The 19617-nt window shown below is 41.3% G+C and overlaps 1 protein-coding gene and 1 non-coding gene across 18 annotated transcripts in view; one reads left to right on the forward strand and one right to left on the reverse strand.

Annotated features, from left to right (window-relative positions):
- Nucleotides 1-19617, forward strand: part of Sgip1 (SH3GL interacting endocytic adaptor 1) — a 221417-nt gene that overhangs the window by 126766 nt on the left and 75034 nt on the right. For 12 of the 17 annotated variants that reach the window (XM_031377986.1, XM_031377970.1, XM_031377974.1 and 9 more), the window contains one exon: nucleotides 19192-19203. The exons of the other annotated variants lie outside the window; for them this stretch is intronic. In XM_031377986.1, coding sequence (XP_031233846.1) covers nucleotides 19192-19203 — 12 coding nt within the window. The remainder of the gene's footprint in view (nucleotides 1-19191; nucleotides 19204-19617) is intronic. 17 annotated transcript variants of the gene reach the window in all.
- On the reverse strand, nucleotides 11526-11644 carry LOC116097213. Its single transcript, XR_004121274.1, has one exon. It is a non-coding gene; the product is annotated as a 5S ribosomal RNA (ribosomal RNA).

The following is a 19617-nucleotide window of genomic DNA, read 5'->3' on the forward strand; positions in this document are numbered from 1 at the left end:
CATCATGTATAGACACATCATGTGAAGACACATTGCACACTTACCTGAAAATGATACTTGACAAAACAAAGCTTCGGCAACAAGGAAAATCGGAGGATTTTTAAAATTTTTTTTTTTACATTTTTTAATTATTAAATAAAGTGACAGATTTCATTATTCATTTTTAGACACACATGTCCAATTGTTTTTTTATTTATCCTCCTTCACCCCTCTGTCTTTGGTGTTCTCATTTCTTTGCCCAGTTATTCCTCTCCACTGTCTTCATGTTGTATGAGTTCCATTACTGCCTGCCCCCATCGATGCTTCTTTAAGATCTCCTTATCCCTTCTCATGGTCTCCCTTTTACTTTTATTACAATACACACACACACACACACACACACACACACACACGCACGCACATGCGCACGCACACATCTGTAACCTGCATATGAAAGCATGAAGCATTTTATTTGAATGACCTTTTATCTCCATAAATTTTCCTGTAAATGCCATACCACCAATTACTTTTATGCCCGAATGAAGCTCCAATTGTCCATATGTAGCACATTTTCTTTGTGCATTGGTCTGTTGACAGACATCTATGCTGGTCTGTCATTTATTGCTTAGCTCTTGTGAACAATGCAGCAATAAACACAGATGTGCAAGTGTCTCATGCAATGCTGACTGTAGACATACACCTGGGAATCATGTTGCTGGGTAGACGGTACCTCTGTTCTTGAGGAACCTTCGAATTGACTTCTACTAGGATGTCTACATCAACTTAATTTCCCAGCGGCAGTGCCTAAGTGTTCCTCTTTCCCTTCATCCTCACTATTTATCTTCAGACAGGGGTGAAATGGTCTCAATTTTTTAGTGTTTTTTAGTGTTTAAACTTTCAAAGTTTATTTATTCTTTTATAATTTCATACATATAATCCTTCGGTCAAAATCTCCCCCATTATCATGTCTGCCTCCATCTCCCACCAAACCCCTTCTTTTCAAGTGTACTTCCTGTTTTCATGAGGTTTTTGGTGAGTGGAGGGAGTTATGGAATAATTGCACTGAATTGAATGCATTGCCTGAATGAGCATAGGTGAACAGTTATTTGAGGTGAACAGTTATTTGAGGTGAACAGTTATTTGCTTGAATGGTGGATTGTACTGGCTACAAGACTGAGGACTATGGCTCCCACTTCCCTGTACAACAGTCAACTGTACATAGCCCCTTGGGAAGAGCAGGACCTTAGGAGCCCTTTGCCCATCCATGATGGGATGCTTGATAGACCAAGTCTTGTGTAGTTCAAGTGAAATAGCCATGCCATGTCCAGAGGACAGCAGTAGACAGTACTGCTTCCCATCCTCTAGTTCTTAGTCTTTCTGCCTCCCACTGCTGTGAAGTTCTTTGAGACTTTGAGAACTGATATAGACATGTCATTTAGGGCTAAGCACTCGAAAGTCAAGTGCTTTCTACATTAAATGTCACTCATTATGAGCAGAAGCCTCTCTGACAGACAATGAAAGTCACCCATATTTTGGATCTCACGTTTGTATAAGATAGAGCAGTGGGTTTCAGCTGCTTCACCAGAGATTTTAAAAATCAAGTCTTTAATAATATAAAAGGCTTATCTCTCTCCCACATTAATGTCAAATTTGCTAGAAATTCCAGGAAACTAGAGAGCCCTATTCCTAAGTGTCACTCAAAAGTCCAGAAACTTTCTACATCATTGCTCTGCCTTCCTGGGTTGTTACATCATCAAGCACTTCTCTATCCAGACTTTGAGATGGAGGAGAGAGAAAATGGAAAACATGTTTTTTCTTTAAGGGTTTAACTCAGAAAGTGCACACATCACTACCACTAAGATCCTAATAGTAATTCATTCCCATGGAGGCATCGGCTGCAAGGGAGTATGAGAAATGGAGTCTTGCCCCTGGAAAGACATGTGGCTGACTAAAATCCTGATTCTATTACCAAAAGACAGAGAAGCAAATGACATTCAGAAAGACATTGGCAGTTTCTGCCACTGTATCATAAATGACCCCAGATTATTTGGGGGAGACCATTAGAAATCAAGTGAAAGGTGTAGGAAGTTCTCTTTCAAAAATGTCTCATTGTTGATTTTTAAAGAGTAGTGATGCTATGCTACACATTAGCTACCATTAAATTGAATGGAACAACTTTCAGTTCAGGCATCTTGTGTGGCTGAAAAGATTGAATTCTCTGTCTTCACAGCTTTTTGTCTTGTTTTATTTGAGACAAGGTCTTACTGTGTATCACTACTTGGCCTGGAACTCACTATGGAGATTAGGTTGGCCTCAAAATCACAAAGTCCTGCCTCCTGACCTCTGGGATTAAGTGTGCACCACTATTCCTGTTCAAAAGGTCCGCTACTTCTTAGAGCAGGGTAATTCATTGTTGAATATGTCTTATGATTTTTATCCTTGGTTATGGTTGTGCAAGGATAACGCTCCTCCTTATGCCAACTGGCTTTCTGCCGTGGCATCTATGTCTAAGTCCAAGTTGAGTGAGCAGGATATTTACTGGCAGAGACCTTGAGTTTAACACTTGTGAGATGTTGTGAGTGGAGAGAGATGAATGCTTGGGTGCATCCAGCAGCAGCCTGAATGATACCTCTGTGTTATGTGTGGCTGAGGAGAACCATATACCCCCATATCAGTCAGTACTGTAGGAACCATTGTAAGACATGACATTGAGCAACGAGGTTCTCTGCAGTTGAGGTATGCACAGCTGAAGACATCTGACTGACTCCAAGTTGGCTTAAGCAAGCAACCCTTCTTTGGAGGACTAGGCATGACATCCCAAATCTCTTGCATTTGACATGGAACTTTATGAGTCATTGCGAGTCAGTGAATGCTTATGAGTCAACAGAGTGAATGGAAGCAGGACAAGGAGAGGCCAGTGTGGGATACGCCACCGTTCTCTCCTTCTACACTCTTCTTTATAACCCTCTGTTGAGCCGGTGATTCACCCAGCCATGCCCTCACGCTGGCCATGTACTTCCTTTAATTCCTTCATATTCAAACTAGTTGCCGTGTTAGAGGTCATAAACACAGAGCCGTATTTGGGAGACATTTAGCTTCTCCAAAAGCTGTGTGTGAAGGAGATAGGTGGGAGTAGTTACCATGACATCTGAGTCTCTTGCTTCTATATGTCTTCTGGAAATACTTCTGTTTAAATACTTGGCTTGAGAATGTAGGTCACTAGGGAGCAGCTACAACGTAACAGAAAGGAGGCATGGCTTTGAGCTGATCTGACCCCTGTGGTCTTCCTATGTCTCTTTAGAGGAGCCCTAGGATGGAGATTTTATCTCCTCATCTATAATGTCAAGGTCATAATTCAGTCCTAGGGTGATTTGGATGCTGATTTTCATAGATTTCTATCTTAAGGTTTTACTGCTGTGAACAGACACCATGGCCAAGACAACTCTTATAAAGACAACATTTAATGAGAGTGGTTTATAGGTTCAGAGGCTCAGTCCATTATCATCAAGGCAGGAGTATGATATCACCCAGGCAGGCATGGTGCAGGAGGAGCTGAGAGTTTTACATCTTCATCTGAAGACCACTAGGAGTAGACTTGTTCCCATGTAGTTAGGAGGAATGTTTTAAAGCCCACCCCCACAGTGACATACTTTCTCCAACAAGTCCACACCTTCTATTAGTGCCACTTCCTGGATCAAACATATACAAACCACCACAGCCTCTGACAGGGAAAAATCTCATTTGGCATTCTGTCCTCCATGCTTAGTGGGATGAGCAGCACAGAGACATGTAATAGTGGTGCACACAGAGTCCTGGTAGCAGTACCTGGTTGTCATTGGTGCTTTGCAGTCCTGGGTTTTCTCAGCACTATTTTGTGTTGGTTTTGTTTTTCCTCCCTCTTGAGAGCCATGTTCTGCTCCCACATTTCCAGTCCTGCCCTGAGAGTACAGCATCTTCATGCCCTGACATGTGTATAAGACATTTACAGTTCAAGGCTTGAGTTAGGAGCTCAGCAAGTCTGCCTACCTCAGACTTTCCTTCTTCAACAAATCTGACTTGGCATCTAGAGAGGAACTTTGAAGTCCAATGGCTCTATTCCAGACAGATAAGACATAGAAAATGCACTTGCCACCAAGGGAACTGAGGTGTGGTGAGAAAGGTGGTCCTCTTGAGTTCAGCTTGCTAGCTCTGCTGTTTGGACAAGGTGTTTAAAGCTGTCTGAGACTCCAGTCCTTGGTCCCTGGAATAGGAATAACAAACATCTTTCCTGGCAGCAGCTAGAGTGTCATTTCTGATCTTCCCAGAAACATGAGACAGGCCCTCTGCAAACTCAGAGAGGATGAACAGCTCCATTACAATGGTCAAGAGAGCTTTGTTCTTAAAAAGTTACACTGAACTTTAAGAACAGAATTCAATATACAATTGAATTTCACCAAATATAGTTTTCTTTAAGGTAACTGGAGGCAAATGAATGTTTAATACAGTAATGTCACAGTTACTCAAATGTGTCACCTCCAAGATGGGAACCTTAGGAGGTTCCAAACTCTGCCCCTTGGTTTCTTCATCTGAAAGCACTGACAATTCCCATCCTACCTCATGGGGCTGCTCGGAGGGATGCAAGAGATGATGGCTACGGAAGAGTTGGACTGTACACAACATTCAGAGACCATCTCAAAGTTGTTAGAACTGTCTGCAGAGCCTAGAGCACATGTTTAAGAATATCATTAATACTGATATTTAGGTAACCCAACTACCCAAAAGTCATTTAGACCGAAGATCAATATTTAACAAGTTCATAATTTTCCCTTATGGTAATTCTAGAAGCCTTAATAGATCGTTTCAAGTATGGTCCTTTGGGACAGAAAACTGAAGGCTGACAGCTACCTGGAAGATAAACCCCCTCACTCTCCTTCAATAGCTGCTCGGCACTTTCTATGTAGCAAGCACTGAGTTTATATCAAAAGTACCGAACAGACAATGCTGCCCAACCTTCTTGACAGTGCTGCCTAAAATAGTTACCAGAAAACTGCATGCAACCAGTGTTGCTTTCAGTAGACACACGGACACTCCCCTGTGTCCAAGCCCATCTTTCTTCCACTTGGTTTTCTGAAGCTGTGATCTCTCTCCCTCCTCCTAGAGCCTCTGGGGTGGGTACCTCTTTCCTTCTGGAACACACAGGGAGTAGCTGTAGTCACATTCAGTAGACACTGGGAGATCTGGGGCTTCCATGGAACGCATGTGTTGCTACTTTTAACTCTGGTTTTCAGTGAGCCAAGGCATTGCAGGCTTGCCTTGAGAAGGGTTCTTTTTATACACATGTAGTTCTGCAGCAGTTCAGAAATTTTCTCCAGATTGAGTCAAAGCTAAACTCACATTGTGATTCATCCAGGCCCTGCTCACCCATGTGACCTTGGACAAGTCACTTAACTCTATAGCTTCAGCTATCCATTAACTGGGGCTAAAGTTAGATTAGAAATACTCCATACTTCGTAAGTTCTTAAAAGGATTTTTTAAGGCATATAAAGTACTTAGGGCCTTTTACGCATGGTCCCAAAGTAGACCTTAAAAAATGCTAGCTACTATTAACCAGAACAATACAGTGTCTAATAGCAATGACTGTAAATCCTCCTTTAAGTCTAGAGGCCAATTTAAGAATGTGTGATGGTAGCAGTGGTGGCCCTTTGAATGTTGATTGTGTCTGATGCTTCATACACATTCTCATTAATTTTCATGGCAGCCTCATGGAGACTGTACTGTAATTAGCCCCACTTTGCAGATGAAAGCCTGAGGCACCAAAGTGACTCACCCAGCATGTCACCAATGATGAAGATGCTGGGACTTAAACCTAGTAAGACTGATTTCTGATTCAGAACTTAACTGTTACATTGTTACATTATATTGCTTCTTAACTATTACATTGTTACCTTATATTGCTTTTAATAAAAGCCACTGTATCTCTTCCCAGGAGAAAAAAAAATTAGTTCACCCAAGACATGCTGTATACAATTTCCAGGTGCTCATAAATGCTTTGAAGGCTACGGATAGAATCCCAAGGGCCCACAATCCCAGCCTTCCTCCCAGAGAGTCTTCCTTTACAGAAAGTTCCTTCTAGAATGCCTCATGCATCATCCCTTGTGACAAGTGAGGCCCAGCCGCCATCTTGCCAGTCCTGATTTAAACACTGCAGTGTCATAAGTGATGTCCAACTTATTAAAATCTCTGGTTTAATAACCAGGCTTCACAGACTTTTGTTTTCAATGGTAAAAGAATGACACCTCTTGTTTCAGCTGCCCCAGTCAGATCATCAGTGATAAGTTTTTCTACTTCATGGGTGCATTACAATCATGCCTTATGTTTTGTAAATGTCTAGTCATAGTCTAAAAGCTGAATGAGCTTCAGCAGTATTAGGCAGCCCCGTTTCACAAATAACCTAATACAGAAAAACCAAGAAACTGCTGGAAGTCTAAGGAGCAAGACTCAAATTCTAGTGTCTGCTCCCTTTTTGATTGGCTAAATGTCGGTTAAAGACAATGTTTTGTGATCTACAGAGCCAGCTCTCTTTGAGGTTGCTCTCAGCTTAGCACTGTCCTATGCTGGCCTCATTGTCATTATGGGAAACATTCTGCTGTGGGAGTAGATTGGGTGTACAAGCTCTACCTCCAGACTACATCTCCAGCTCATCCTTTGAAGACCAAAAGCAAGTGAAAAGAACCCCGGCCAGAATCTGTATCCTGGCTGAGTTCCTTAACTGTAAGCCTCTGTTCTCTGGTTTGTAAAAATGGGAACAGTAGTAGTACCTGTCTTCTTAGGGTTGAGGTTACAAGAGGTGATGAGAAATGTCCGGGTGTGCCTGAGCTGGGGCTTCTGGGTAATTAGATCCCTTCAGCGGCACTTTCCTTTTCCTTTAGTTGAGAGACTTGTGGGAGACAGAAGGAAATAAAAATAGCAAGGAAGGATTTGTGTGAAGTCAGAAATAGTTCTGTAGAATAGATGAGAATACGAGGCAGTTAAGAAGAGGTTTGTACCTCTTCCCCCAACCCTGAGAAAGTCAGAGACATTGGGAGTATGCATTACTGAGTATGCTGGAATTATTCCATGGTGGGATGATTTTGGTAGTTTGATCTTGTTCTTGGGCACGTGCAATCCATAATGGAGTTATTTATCAAAAACTCTGAGGTTGGGGGAGATAGCTTTGAACTGTAGACAGTCTGGTGCTCATTGCCGATTCCAGGTGGCCCACCCACCTTCCGCCCCCAAATTACCCTGCCAGGGAGCAAGCTCCACAATTTTGCTGCTGCTTGGTAACACCGCCCCCTTCTTTGTCCTCACTTTGGCAGAAGGTTCAGCACCCCATTGAGTTCAGTGGAAAATAAAGTCATGGGTGTGGGGGAGGGGAGCTTCAGGCTCCTGCACACCAGGAGAGATGAACCTTTAGGTTCTAAGCCCTGTACAGACCTCCTCCCGCACTCAGGGACCTAGAGGGTGAATGCTCAGCTTGCATTGCTCACCAGGGCAGCTTTAGGCAAACTTGGATTGGTTTAGACTAGGGATGTTAAGCATTAAAGCTTCCACTTCTTTCTGCCAAACCTCTGCAGACTTTGCAATAGTAGCCTGACCCACCAGGACAAGTTACAACTAAGACAATGCTGTTTTGGTTTTTTTGTTTGTTTGTTTGTTTTAAGGCCCTAAACAAAAGGCTAGAGAAAATGGGTCGAAACTTTTTTTTTCCCAAAATATGTCACTGCCTTCTCCACATTTTAGGAAATCTATCTGTAATGTCTAAACTACATTGGTGGTTGTTTTTTTTTTTTTTCTTCGCTACTAATTTTTTTTTTCTCCTGGAGAATTCTATTACTTCCCTTTCCTGACCTGTATCACAGTATTGTTTTCCAAACCACCCATGCCTACCTTATTTTTTTTTAAGAAATCCTTGCATTGCTGTATGCTTTGGTCTGAACCATGAGCAAGGTATTTGGTACTCATCCTGGCACTCCTTAGCGACTACATCCCCCAAGAATGCTAGTTGCACTTAGTACAAGGTCTTGTTTCCCCATATGAGCTCTAATAGATTTTCCTGTGTGACTCCAGATTCTTACGCTTTGCTCCACTGACCTATTCTAGCTGAGTAGGTCATGGTGGAGGTGACCACAGACATATATAGACATATAAACACCTTCGACTAGCCTCACTGGAAGTAGCAAATTCTCCAATTACATGCCTTTAATTATGGTGCTTGCAATTTTTCTAGAAGGCAGAATTCTCTGCCTTTCAAATTCTCCTTGGCTCTTTTGTCCTCCCTCTGTGGGGTCTGGAATCTGAGTTCCTTTTAGTAGCTAATCGCCACAGTCAGAGGACAATGAACCCCAAAGAAGCAATCAGTTTATTTAACAACCTCTAGAGCTATGCATCATTTGTAAATAGCTCTGGCAACTATCCCTGCACTCAGAGGAGATAGGTTTAAGTCTCCCCCAAGGAGCCATTTCCTCCTGGGCAGCAATGAGAGTGACACAGTATATGTGCTGGGTTCTCTGGAAGAACAGAAGTGACAGAATGGATGTATATTGCAAAGGGCAACTTGTTACATTCACTTACATTATGGTAGGTTATGGTTAGTTCATAACTTGCTATATTAGCTTACGTTGTGGCGGTGGGCTTAGTTCATAAATAGTTCTTTGCATACTAAAAAGGGCAAAATCTCAGAAGCCTCATCGGTGCCAGCCTGTCACTGAAGGCCCAGAAGGTTCCTGGAGAGTGACTAGTTGGTCACAGGCCAAAGATGCTGGAGTCCAATGTCAGTGAATGATGGCAGCAGCAGCAGCAGCGACCGCTGAGTAGATGCACTCACCAGCAAGGAGCAAAGGCAACTAAGCAAGCAAAGGCTCCACTGCTTTTCCCTCAGACCTCTTACATCTCAGCTGCTCATTCTGGGAGAGGGTATCCCTACTCCACACCTATTAACCCTGCCTAGACATTCCCTCACAGACCCACTCAGGAGCGTGGTGGTGGTGGTTGGTGGTGGTAGTGGTGGTGGTGGTGGTGGTGGTGATGGTGGTGGTGACTCCAGATCTACACCGGTAGACCATATTAGCCATCACAGATGGAATGTAGAGAATACTTATTGATAACATGGGTAGATGTATAGTTCCGCTATGAGAAATTACAGAGAATTTGACATTGACTTACATTGTATTGTTTTGGGTGTTTTGGGTTTTTTGGTTTTGTTTTTTGGTTTTTTTTTTTTTTTTAATATTTATGGTCCCTAGATTTGTGTCTCTTTTCCACTTTGCCATCCACACTTCCTGGCAGCGGACCAGCAACTTTCTGGTCCCCTAATGAGTTCCAGGTTCATTCATTAAAGCCTATCCATGTGTTTCCTTTCATGAGACTTCCTTTCAGGACTTTTCTGTTCCAATCCTGCACATTCCAGTAGGAAGTCTGTTTTCTCTTCTCAAGCTGGAGTTTTCTGTTTGTGATCCTTAACAGTGGGAATTCAAGCATTTGAAATTATCTTTCTTAAACCATGACACTTGGTTTTATCCTTTTTAAAAAAAAAATCTGTAACATATAAAAAGTTATAAGATTCAAATAACAGTGAAGAAAATTCATTATTTGCCCTCTGAGGGCTGTATATTAGTGTCAGAAATCCCTAGTGTTGAATTTGGGATGTGTTGTTTCTGAGACAATGTTTTTGCTATGTAGCTCAGACTGATTTAGAGCTGTGTAGCCCAAGATGTCCTCAAATCCACAATCTTGCCTTTGTTCACTAAAGACTCAGATTACAGGGGTATTCTACCACATCCAGCAGGAAATGTAATTTTCAATTGCTTTTGGGAAAAAAAATGTGACTCACTCAAATTATATCAAAAATAGGACCACATGTATCAGCCTAGGCTTCATGTCCCACTTTCAGTCTGTGGACAGCACAGACTGAAAGCAAGATGCACTGTGCCCATTTTCTTTTGTCTATTTGAAATTTCTGACCCACTTCTTACCTTACTTGGAGACTGCTTTTATATTTTCTAACATGAAGAACCAAAACAAGCTTCTAAATAATAATATCAAATAGTAGTATGTGTTACATCTGCATGTTTTTCTGGCATTGTTTCCTGTGTTAGTGTGGTGCTTTGAATATGTTTGACCCAGGGAGTGGTACTATTAAGAGGTGTGGCCTGCTTGAAGTAGATGTGGCCTTATTGGAGAAAGTGTGTCTCTTTGGGCATGGGCTTTGAGACCCTCCTCCTAGCTGCCTGGATCAAGATGTAGAACTCTCAGCTCTTCCAGCTCCATGCCTGCCTGGAGGCTGCCATGCTTCCCATTATGATGATAATGGATTGAACCTCAGAACCTATAAAGCCAGCACTAATTAAATGTTGTCCTTTATAAGAGTTGCCTTGGTCGTGGTGTCTAGTCACACCAATAGAAACCCTAAGACAGGTATCTTGTCTCTTGTAAGCCAACAGCAATAGTCACTTGACAGAGTCCATAAGTGACAGGTGTAAGTCACACTGGAACAGCATGAATAATCTTAACATCCTTGTGACCCTAGGAGCCAGAACACCCCTCCATCCCCACATATACACTGATGACCAGCTGCCATTCTTCCCCCTTGTCCCACTCCTTCCTATCTCCCTAAAACCTATGTCCCAGATAGATGTACTGTGTCTTTACCAGTCACCTCAACCATGTTACACACCCTAACTTGGGATTTCTAAGCTCCTTTATTTGCTTCAGTTTTAAAACAAACATTGTTATCATCTTCTAAATACTAATACCACACTTATTTATTTTATGTGGTATTGATACCTGTCTTCTTCCCCAGTTCTCAAAAGTGACCTCATGGCAACTTTCTCATTGTCTCCATTGGTCACAAACATGCCTAGACTAGAGTCTGGTACTTACTGAGTTCTCATTGTCTATTAATGGTTGAGTGAATGAATGAACCCCATTTCACTCCTTATGAATATCCAGCTAGCCATAAATGATAGGAAATGGTTGATTTGAAGTATAATCCCATTCATTGAAATATGAGGATCCATAATTTAGCCACCTGTGATGGTTTGTAAATGCTTGGCCCAGGGAGTAGCACTATTAGGAGGTGTGGCCCTGTTGGAATAGGTGTGTCATTGTGGGTGTGGGCTTAAGATCCTCACCCTAGCTGCCTGGAAGTCAGTCTTTGACTAGCAGCCTTGAGATGAAGAGGTAGAACTCTCAGCACCTCCTGCATCATGCCTGCCTAGATGCTGCCATGTTCCCACCTTGATGATAATGGACTGAACCTCTAAACCTATAAGCCAGCCCTAAATATATGTGTCCTTTATAAGACTTGCCTTAGTCATAGTGTCTGGTCATAGTGTCTGTTCATGGTGTCTGTTCACAGCAGTTAAACACTAAGCACCACTTTATTTTTAAAGCTGAGCATTTGTAAAATCTTAAAAGACCTGTGACTTAAACCTGAATGTAAGGTCTCCATCCTGCTCTGTGATATTTGATGCCCCAAGTCCCCAGAGGCAGTTTGGTTCCTTATTTTTTAAAAGTTTTTTTTTTTAAACCTACAGCACCCAGTATTCCCAGGCAGTCCCCCATCCAAGTACTAACCAGACCTGACCCTGCTTAGCTTCCGAGATCAGATGAGATCGGGCGCGTTCAGGGTGGTATGGCCATAGACTTTTTTTTTAAGTTTTATTTCATTATGATGAGAAAAGTTACATGATTTCAATTTATCTGAATTTTTAACATTTAAAAACATATTTTAAGTAAACAGAATTAAGTCACATTCTTGTTTCCCTTTTGTACCCCAACTCTTCTCAGAGGCTCCCCCTTCAATACCTACAACATCTTTTTTGTCATAATCCTTAAAATTTATAAAATATTATAACAATAAAAATGAGTATTATAAAAGTTGTTTGATATAAGACAATCAATTTAACAGTCTTATGTAGATGCTTGTCTACAGCAATACTGAAAATATATACATTTTTCTCAATATAAATTTTAAATAACTCCAAACATATTAACTGTATATTTCAAAATAATGCATCACTACTAGTATTTTCTTAAATGAACATAAATATATAAAGACTTTTTGTTTGTTTGTTTGTTTGTTTTGCATTTAGTAGAGTTTAAAATCTTGGCTTTTACTGTAGTACAAGCCCAAAATAAGAACAATTTTTAGACATTGGATTTCATTGTAATAAGGCTATACTTCAATGACCCTCACATCACCAAAGGATTTTATCTCAATCATAGCTAAGCTGAGAGTTGACAATTCTGCTGTGCCAAGGAATGAATTATAGGCCATGATTTTTGGATACAGACTTCCTGCTATGGTCAAAGCTATTTGACTTGAGCGAGTGACTTTATTCTCAGCCCAAAGAGAATATGTTGCATTCATTTAAGAAATGGTGTGTGCATTCATTTAAGAAATGGTGTGTGTATTAAGATGGTCTATACATAAAGTCATTCACCAACTGTTTCAATGAACAATGGTTCTGCTTGGAGCGTGGCACAGACATTAGGTGAAGGAAAGAATCTGGTTCATTAGCTGTGATAATTTGAAAAAGCATTTATCTCAGAGAAAGTTCGTTCTTTATATTAAGTATAGACTAAGAGCACAAATCCTCCAGGGAGGATGAGCAAAATCTAGGCACATTTTCTGCATACACCACTGTCAAGCTCAGTTCCACTCTTTACAGAATTCAGTTTCAAATATTGCTGTTTCTAGCACGTTGTGGGAAAAAAAAAAAGAAGAAGAAAAAGTAGGACTCAATGAGTCCAAACTTGAATGAGTGAATGAATTAATGAATGAATGAATGTTTATATTATTGTCTTATTTATCTGGAATAGTAACAGCTAGAAAGAGATTCTGCCTCTATGGTCTGTGTGTTCCCTGAAAAGTTGCTGATCTTAAGGTTGAGCTGCCTTTGAAAAAGGCTTGCAAGTAAGGAACCAGGTTTTCAATGGGAAAATAAAATATGTTTCTTACACTTTTCTCCAATCCAACAATCCACTTATTCTACTTCTATTTACATGTGAGTCTGTGAAATACATCTGAATGTGAGCGTATGGCATACATCTCTTTCTGGTTAAGTTTTTCCATGAGTTTGTTTACTAGCATATTTTAAACCAAGAAGTGTCTTGATATGTTATACCCTGAACAGAATGGTCATTATTTTGTATTCTTTTTAAGAAACTTTTACATAAAGAGACTCTCAGTGGTGTTAATGGTTGCTAACACAACAAACCAACACGTGGACTGAGGGGATTTAACCTGTCCTATAGCCTGGGATGGAGAAGCGCAGGAAGAGTAGAGGAAGCTATAGCATCTGCCTTCACACTTGTTCTTCTAATTTAAAGGAGAAGAAATGCATCTGATTCTAGAAAAGGCTCATAAATATGCCTTGCAATCAGAGTTTAATCCCCAGCTGAAAGACTATTAAAAGTTCAGTGACAGCATGACTTACTTTAGCCTTTTATTTGGGCATTAGAATATTTTGTTTTGGATTGTAAAGCTGATCAGGCCCTGAACAATGGATCCATCTAGTTAAGAGATTTGGGTCCACCCAAGCTTTGTGGACTTATATGACCTGGGACCCAGCCTCAGATCCTTTGTAACCACGTGGCCTTAGATCTCCAATGACCCTTCCTTTTGCCTTTATATCTGGACTAGAGAGGGTGATGGCACCAACCACATAAGGCAAAGATATTGAAAGTGTGGGGTCTGTTGGTTGATAGCTTCCAGTATCACCCAAATCTTTAATTAATAACCTGTGCCTTACCACAGAATTAAGTGATTTGCCAAAAGGCATTAAGCAAAGGACAGTTTGGGCTAATTTGAGTGTGTCTAAAGTATTCACCTCTTCCACTGTGCTAACCCCTCAATAGCTATCTATTTTAACCCTAAAGGTGTATTTGTCTATAGATTGAGAACCTACACTCATCATTTTCATATCGCTGTCCTTCCCACTGCCTTTCTATATCTGAAAAAGGCACTAGTGACAGCCTTACCCTGGTCCTGAGCCCTCAGCTATTAGGAAGCTTTCTGTTTCCTATAAGAGAAATCCCACTCATGGTATGAAGTCCTGTAATATTCCATTAATGTGTGGTAACCTATGCTTCTACGGAGTCTATAACATGTATTAGACCCAGGGTCACTAATAGCAGAGAAATGAACATTCAAGAAGGAGCAAAGTGAAGTACTGATAAAGCTAGAAAAGGAACCATTTCAGATAAGGTCACATAACCTTGGCTGTTCACAGTTCTGCCTTAGAGAACAATATAGGTTTTTACATTTCAGAACTGTACCGGCCCTGCCAGTACAAAGTTGAAGTCATTTGAGGAGTAGTAAGGATTGAAGATAGGAAAGAGAGAGAGATGGGAGGGCTTCGGGTCAATACCACACCAGCAGCAAGTTTACTTTCCTTAGACTTTTTATACTTTACAGTGCCATGGGAAGCAAAGCCACAAGCTAACAGAAACAATAAAACATACACATAAAGACATCTGTTCCTGCTGGGCGATGGTGGTGCACGCCTTTAATCCCAGCACTTGGGAGGCAGAGGCAGGTGGATTTCTGAGTACGAGGCCAGTCTGGTCTACAGAGTGAGTTTCAGGACAGCCAAGGCTACACAGGGAAACCCTGTCTCGGAAAACCAAAAAAGAAAAAAAAAAAGACATCTGTACCCATCCAAAAGCTTCCCCATTCCTTCCGCCGAGGTCAATAGCATCTTCAGATCCCTTTCCTTGAGCCTCAAGTGTACCTCTTCTTACTGTTCCATGCTACAGCAGGCCAGGAAATCTGCCAGCAGACCCTGACTCTGCCTGACAGGCAGACTTTTCTTTTTCTTTCTCCTTTTCTCATTTTATACAAGCCAAAGCCATCTCAGCTATTGGTGCAGAATGACTGTGCCTGTCTTAGTGTCCCCTCAAGAAGTGCGGACCTTTCCCATCATTGGTGCATGAATCTTAGCATTCATGCACTGTCTGAAGGCAATCTACCTCTGAGAGAATCTTACCTGTCTTTGACTACCAACCTCTGCAATGGAGTATACAACCTACTAGATTACAGTTTTGAGTCATATATGATGGAGATCTGCATGGATGTTCAAAAACGGAGGGCACACTTGGCCACAAGTGGAAACAGGCATACTCATGACTATAATAGATACTTTAACAAGAATTCCAGCAAGGATCAATCTGATCATTCCCCTAGATCTACTAAAGCTTTTTGAATTTCATCCAACCCTTGCAAGCCTCTATCTGAATATCAAGGTTCTGAAATATAAACTGAAAGCTTAACAAAGGAAGGTTGATAAAGTACCATAACAGAATTTCTTGTACAATGTCAGGTATACAATTATTCAAATTACAGTCATAGCAAGTTACATTGAATCTAGACCCATAAAATTATTAACAGTGCAATTGTCACAGGATACATTAAACAAATCTCCAGACATAGAAACATTCATTTGCCCAACCATCAATGCATGAGTGAAGGATACATGAGCTGTTATTAAAACTTACAAAGGACATGAGTTGTTTTCATAGTGTACCCGGGGACAGGGGTTCTTTTTTGACCAGCATTTCAGCCTGTAGAGTAGGACACAATGGATGTTGTATCTCTCTTCTATATCTGCTTCCTGCTGACTTTAGGACATTGCATAGGGGCCCAGAGAGGCCGAAATACCTGCCAAAGGCTGAGCAATGGGGCATGTATCAAAACATCTGGTTTGCTGATCCAAATCAAAGACAGGGAACAATCACATCAGCTGGACTTGTTGACATCAGCTTTCAGCAAGCTCAGAGTTCAGCAGCTCCACAGCTAATCCCTGGATGGAGTCTGTCAGCCAGTGAAGAACTGATGAGAGAAATATAGACTAGGAACAGAAATTAAAATTGTCTAGCAATTGGGAAAGATAAGAAATCCCAAGACCAAGGGAACAAGACCAAGGGAAAAAACCCATTTTCAATAATAAGCAGGTATACTTATCTGGAGTCCATTTGATCTGTGACAGGTGAGTCCAAGTCTGAGGACTCTTGATTCCCCCAAGCTTACGTGAACTTTAGCTTACCAAAGGATGTACATTGGTATTTACCATTGTATTGAAATCCATGTTTTAGAAATATACTTAACAGATGTCTGTTAGGCAACAGGAGTAGACTCATGCTCTACTGACTGAGCAGGTTCTTTCAGCATCCTGCAGAAAAACACAAATATGCCCTCATCCTCATATTAATACTGGATCAGGACTATGCCGTATGCCAGTAAGCAAGTCCCTCCATTTCACCTGGGCATAAGTTGCTGGGTGGTAGGGTACCATAGACACTCAGTAGCAGATAATCCCTTGGCATGCAAGGTCAAAAGATTCAAAATAAAAAGTGAAGGAGTATACAACTCCCCCTTTTTATTTTATGTAACTGATTTTTTTAGAGCTCCGTGGGCTCGTTTTATTCCCTATCTTTCAGGACATGCGAAATTATGTATTTTATATAGATTTTAATTCATTTTATAGTTTACTTATATTTAATTTATATTTTAATATATAATTTATATTTAATATATATTAATACTTAAACTATGTAAATAATATTTAATTATGTTTTTATTCATTGTATATCATGTATATACTAATGTGTATAAATCGTATTCAATGTATATAATTTATATTTAACTTGTATAATTTATATTTAACATATGCGTGTAGCTATCAAGGACAGGTCATCTTCTGAGGACACATGAATAAAATATACACTTTATATACATGTTTCAATGTATATAATTTCTAACTTGTATATGTTAATTCATATAATCTAAATTTGGGGCCACCTATATGAAAACCAAGAATCCTAGCTCATGAGTCCACAGCGTTATCTGCTGCAGCGCTCCATGTCACCACCACCTGAGAGGAAAGAGCAAGCTCCAGCTATGAGCTACTCAGGACACTGGATCCCACTCCATGCCAGCTCCTCCACTCCCTCATCATTCCTCTCCCCGAGTCCCCACTGCCACCACCTCTGCCCCTCCAGAGGCTGGCGAGTGCTTCCTCAGTGGGTGCTAGATGGAGGGGCCAAGATTGGGACCAGCAGGGGACTGCCCCCTGGATGTGACCAGCTGCCTCCAGGACTCCAGGACTGCTCACTTTCACTTTCCTTCTCTGAAACCCACTTCTCTCTACTAGCCCTAATCAAGGTCCAAAGGCTAAAAGTATCTAGCCTTATCTAGTCTATGCACATCATGCATGGTCTTTCTTGGACCTTCTTCCAGGTTTCAAAATTTATTGTACCTTCCTCAGGAAACTAAAGACAAATCTTTTCTACAAAATCTAAAAAACTGTGTCATTCCTGTTGCCCTATTTGAGTGAAGCATATTCTTAAGCATTGCTACAAAAACCATAGGACTGTTTCCGTTTCCCATCTTTAATTTTTTTTGTTTTCTATTTCTTTTCTTTTTGTTTTCTATCTTGCTTTTTCTGAGCTCCCTTATCTGTATTTTCCTATTACTCCCAAGAAATTCTCACTGCACTTTTACCTTTTATGAGGCCTTGCTTTGTTCAGGAGATGTCCACCACTTAATGCCCTACACACAGAGCTCCACAGTTTGGACTCCACCTCTACTGGACCCACCAGCACAGAGTGGAACAGCCTCTGAGCGCAGAGTGAGGGTTGAAGACAGGAAAGGCAGAAAGAAGATGCAAGAGACAGATATGGAAGGACTGCAGGTCAATACCATGCCAGCAGCGAGTTTACTTTCCTTAGACTTTTTATATTTTACAGTGCCATGGGAAGCAAAGCCGCAAGCTAACAGAAGCAATCACTGAAACACACACATACTACATCTCTTTCCATTCAAAAGCCTCCCTGTTCCCTCCACCAAGGTCAATAGAATCTTCAGCCCCCTTGCCTTGAGCCTCAAGCGCACCTCCTCTTACTGTTCCATGCTACAGCAGGCCAGGAAATCTGCCAGCAGACCCTGACCTGCCTTGACTCTGCCTGGTACACAGATCTCTCTCTCCTCTCTCCTTTCTCTCTCTCTCTCTCTCTCTCTCTCTCTCTCTCTCTCTCTCTCTCTCTCTCTCTCTCTCTCTCTCCTCCTTCAGAGATGTATGGAGGGGCTTCCAACGGAAGACATTGTGCTTCAGATATTTACATATGCTTCAATGGACCCGAAAAAGGGATTCCATGAACATGAGAGCGAACTACCCTGTTTGGGGTTAGAGGCGGTTCACTTGTAGCCACTGCTGTGGAGTTGAGGAGAGGTGGCAAGTAATACAGAAGAACACCGGGAACTGCAAGGCATACTATGAGCATCTTGTTTTGTCTAGAAAGGTGGTTGATAGTTACTGTGAACAAAGGATGCACTGTGAACAAGCACGAGAAGGAATTTGGAGGGGTGTCTAACTTTGGGAAAGACCTCGTGGTCTCATGGGAAATTTTTAACGGTCTGGGCTGGCTGAATGGGAGACACCACCGAAGCTGATAACAATGGAGAGAGAAGGCAGAAAAGCCTTCGGTGTGTGCCACGCTCGACATACCGAGAAGAACATGCCGTTAAATTCAGACACACACACCCCCAAGAAAAACAACAAGGAAAGGGTGGGAGCCAGTAGGCAGCTGCAGGAAGGCATTGTGCTGTTAACTCTGAACAGACTGGAAGTTTTGGGCCGACTTTTTTCTTGGAAGGTGATTCTGGAGACTGTCACCACTGGAAGAAGAATCGCAAGCCAGAAGAACATGTAGAACAGAGTACTACTGTCTGCAAGAGATGATGGGCCCTTGCTAAGATGCTGCTGAGGAAATAAGTGTCCTGAGGGCCAGGGGTCATTCACCAGGGACAGAAGATTTAGCTGCCCACAGAGATCAGAAAGGAATGAATGATGGGATCAGAGACAAGCTAGCTGTATCCAGGATGACTTAAGAAGAGACATTGTCAGGTTTCAGTGAGATGAGTTTCTAGAAAAATTCTCACATTGCCTTGTAATGGCTGTGCCCACCTGTAAAGAACTAATGACATTTTCCAGCTACTACAAACATCCTGTTCTCAAGACATAAATGGTTGAGCATTGTGAACCATTGTCAAACACAGAAAGCGCTTGCAGAAACAATGCCTTAGCGGGCTGCTTTAAATGAGGTTCTTCTGACTCTTGAGTGCCTCTTCTTGAAGGTGCATGTCAACTCTCTCATTTTCTCTATTTTTCTTCCCCATGCCTTCGCTTTTAGAGGAAAAGTCCGGTAAGAAAAACCATGCCCTTTTCTTTTTTTGGACAATTATATGTATTCCATTCATTTTTATCATCTGAATGTATAATGACTGTTTAACATTTAAAAAAAAAAAAAGAGGTTTCCAATATTAAAAACAAACTTTGTGAGGCAGGACAAAGCTAATTTGGGGACAAGGAAGTCAGTTGCTAAGAAATACCATACCCATTGTTATGGGTTGGAAGGTAGATTTTAGGGCGTAACTTTTGCCTTGGTCACAGGTATATAGCCTCATACTTTTCTCTTTTTTAAGATTTATTTATTTTATGTACATGAGTACACTGTAGCTGTACAGATGGTTGTGGGTTGTGAGCCTTCATGTGGTTGTTGGGAATTGAATTTTTAAGGACCTCTGCTCACTCTGGTCAACCCCGTTCCCTCCAGTCT

Source organism: Mastomys coucha, unplaced genomic scaffold, assembly GCF_008632895.1.
Source record: "Mastomys coucha isolate ucsf_1 unplaced genomic scaffold, UCSF_Mcou_1 pScaffold18, whole genome shotgun sequence".
Lineage (NCBI taxonomy): Eukaryota > Metazoa > Chordata > Mammalia > Rodentia > Muridae > Mastomys > Mastomys coucha.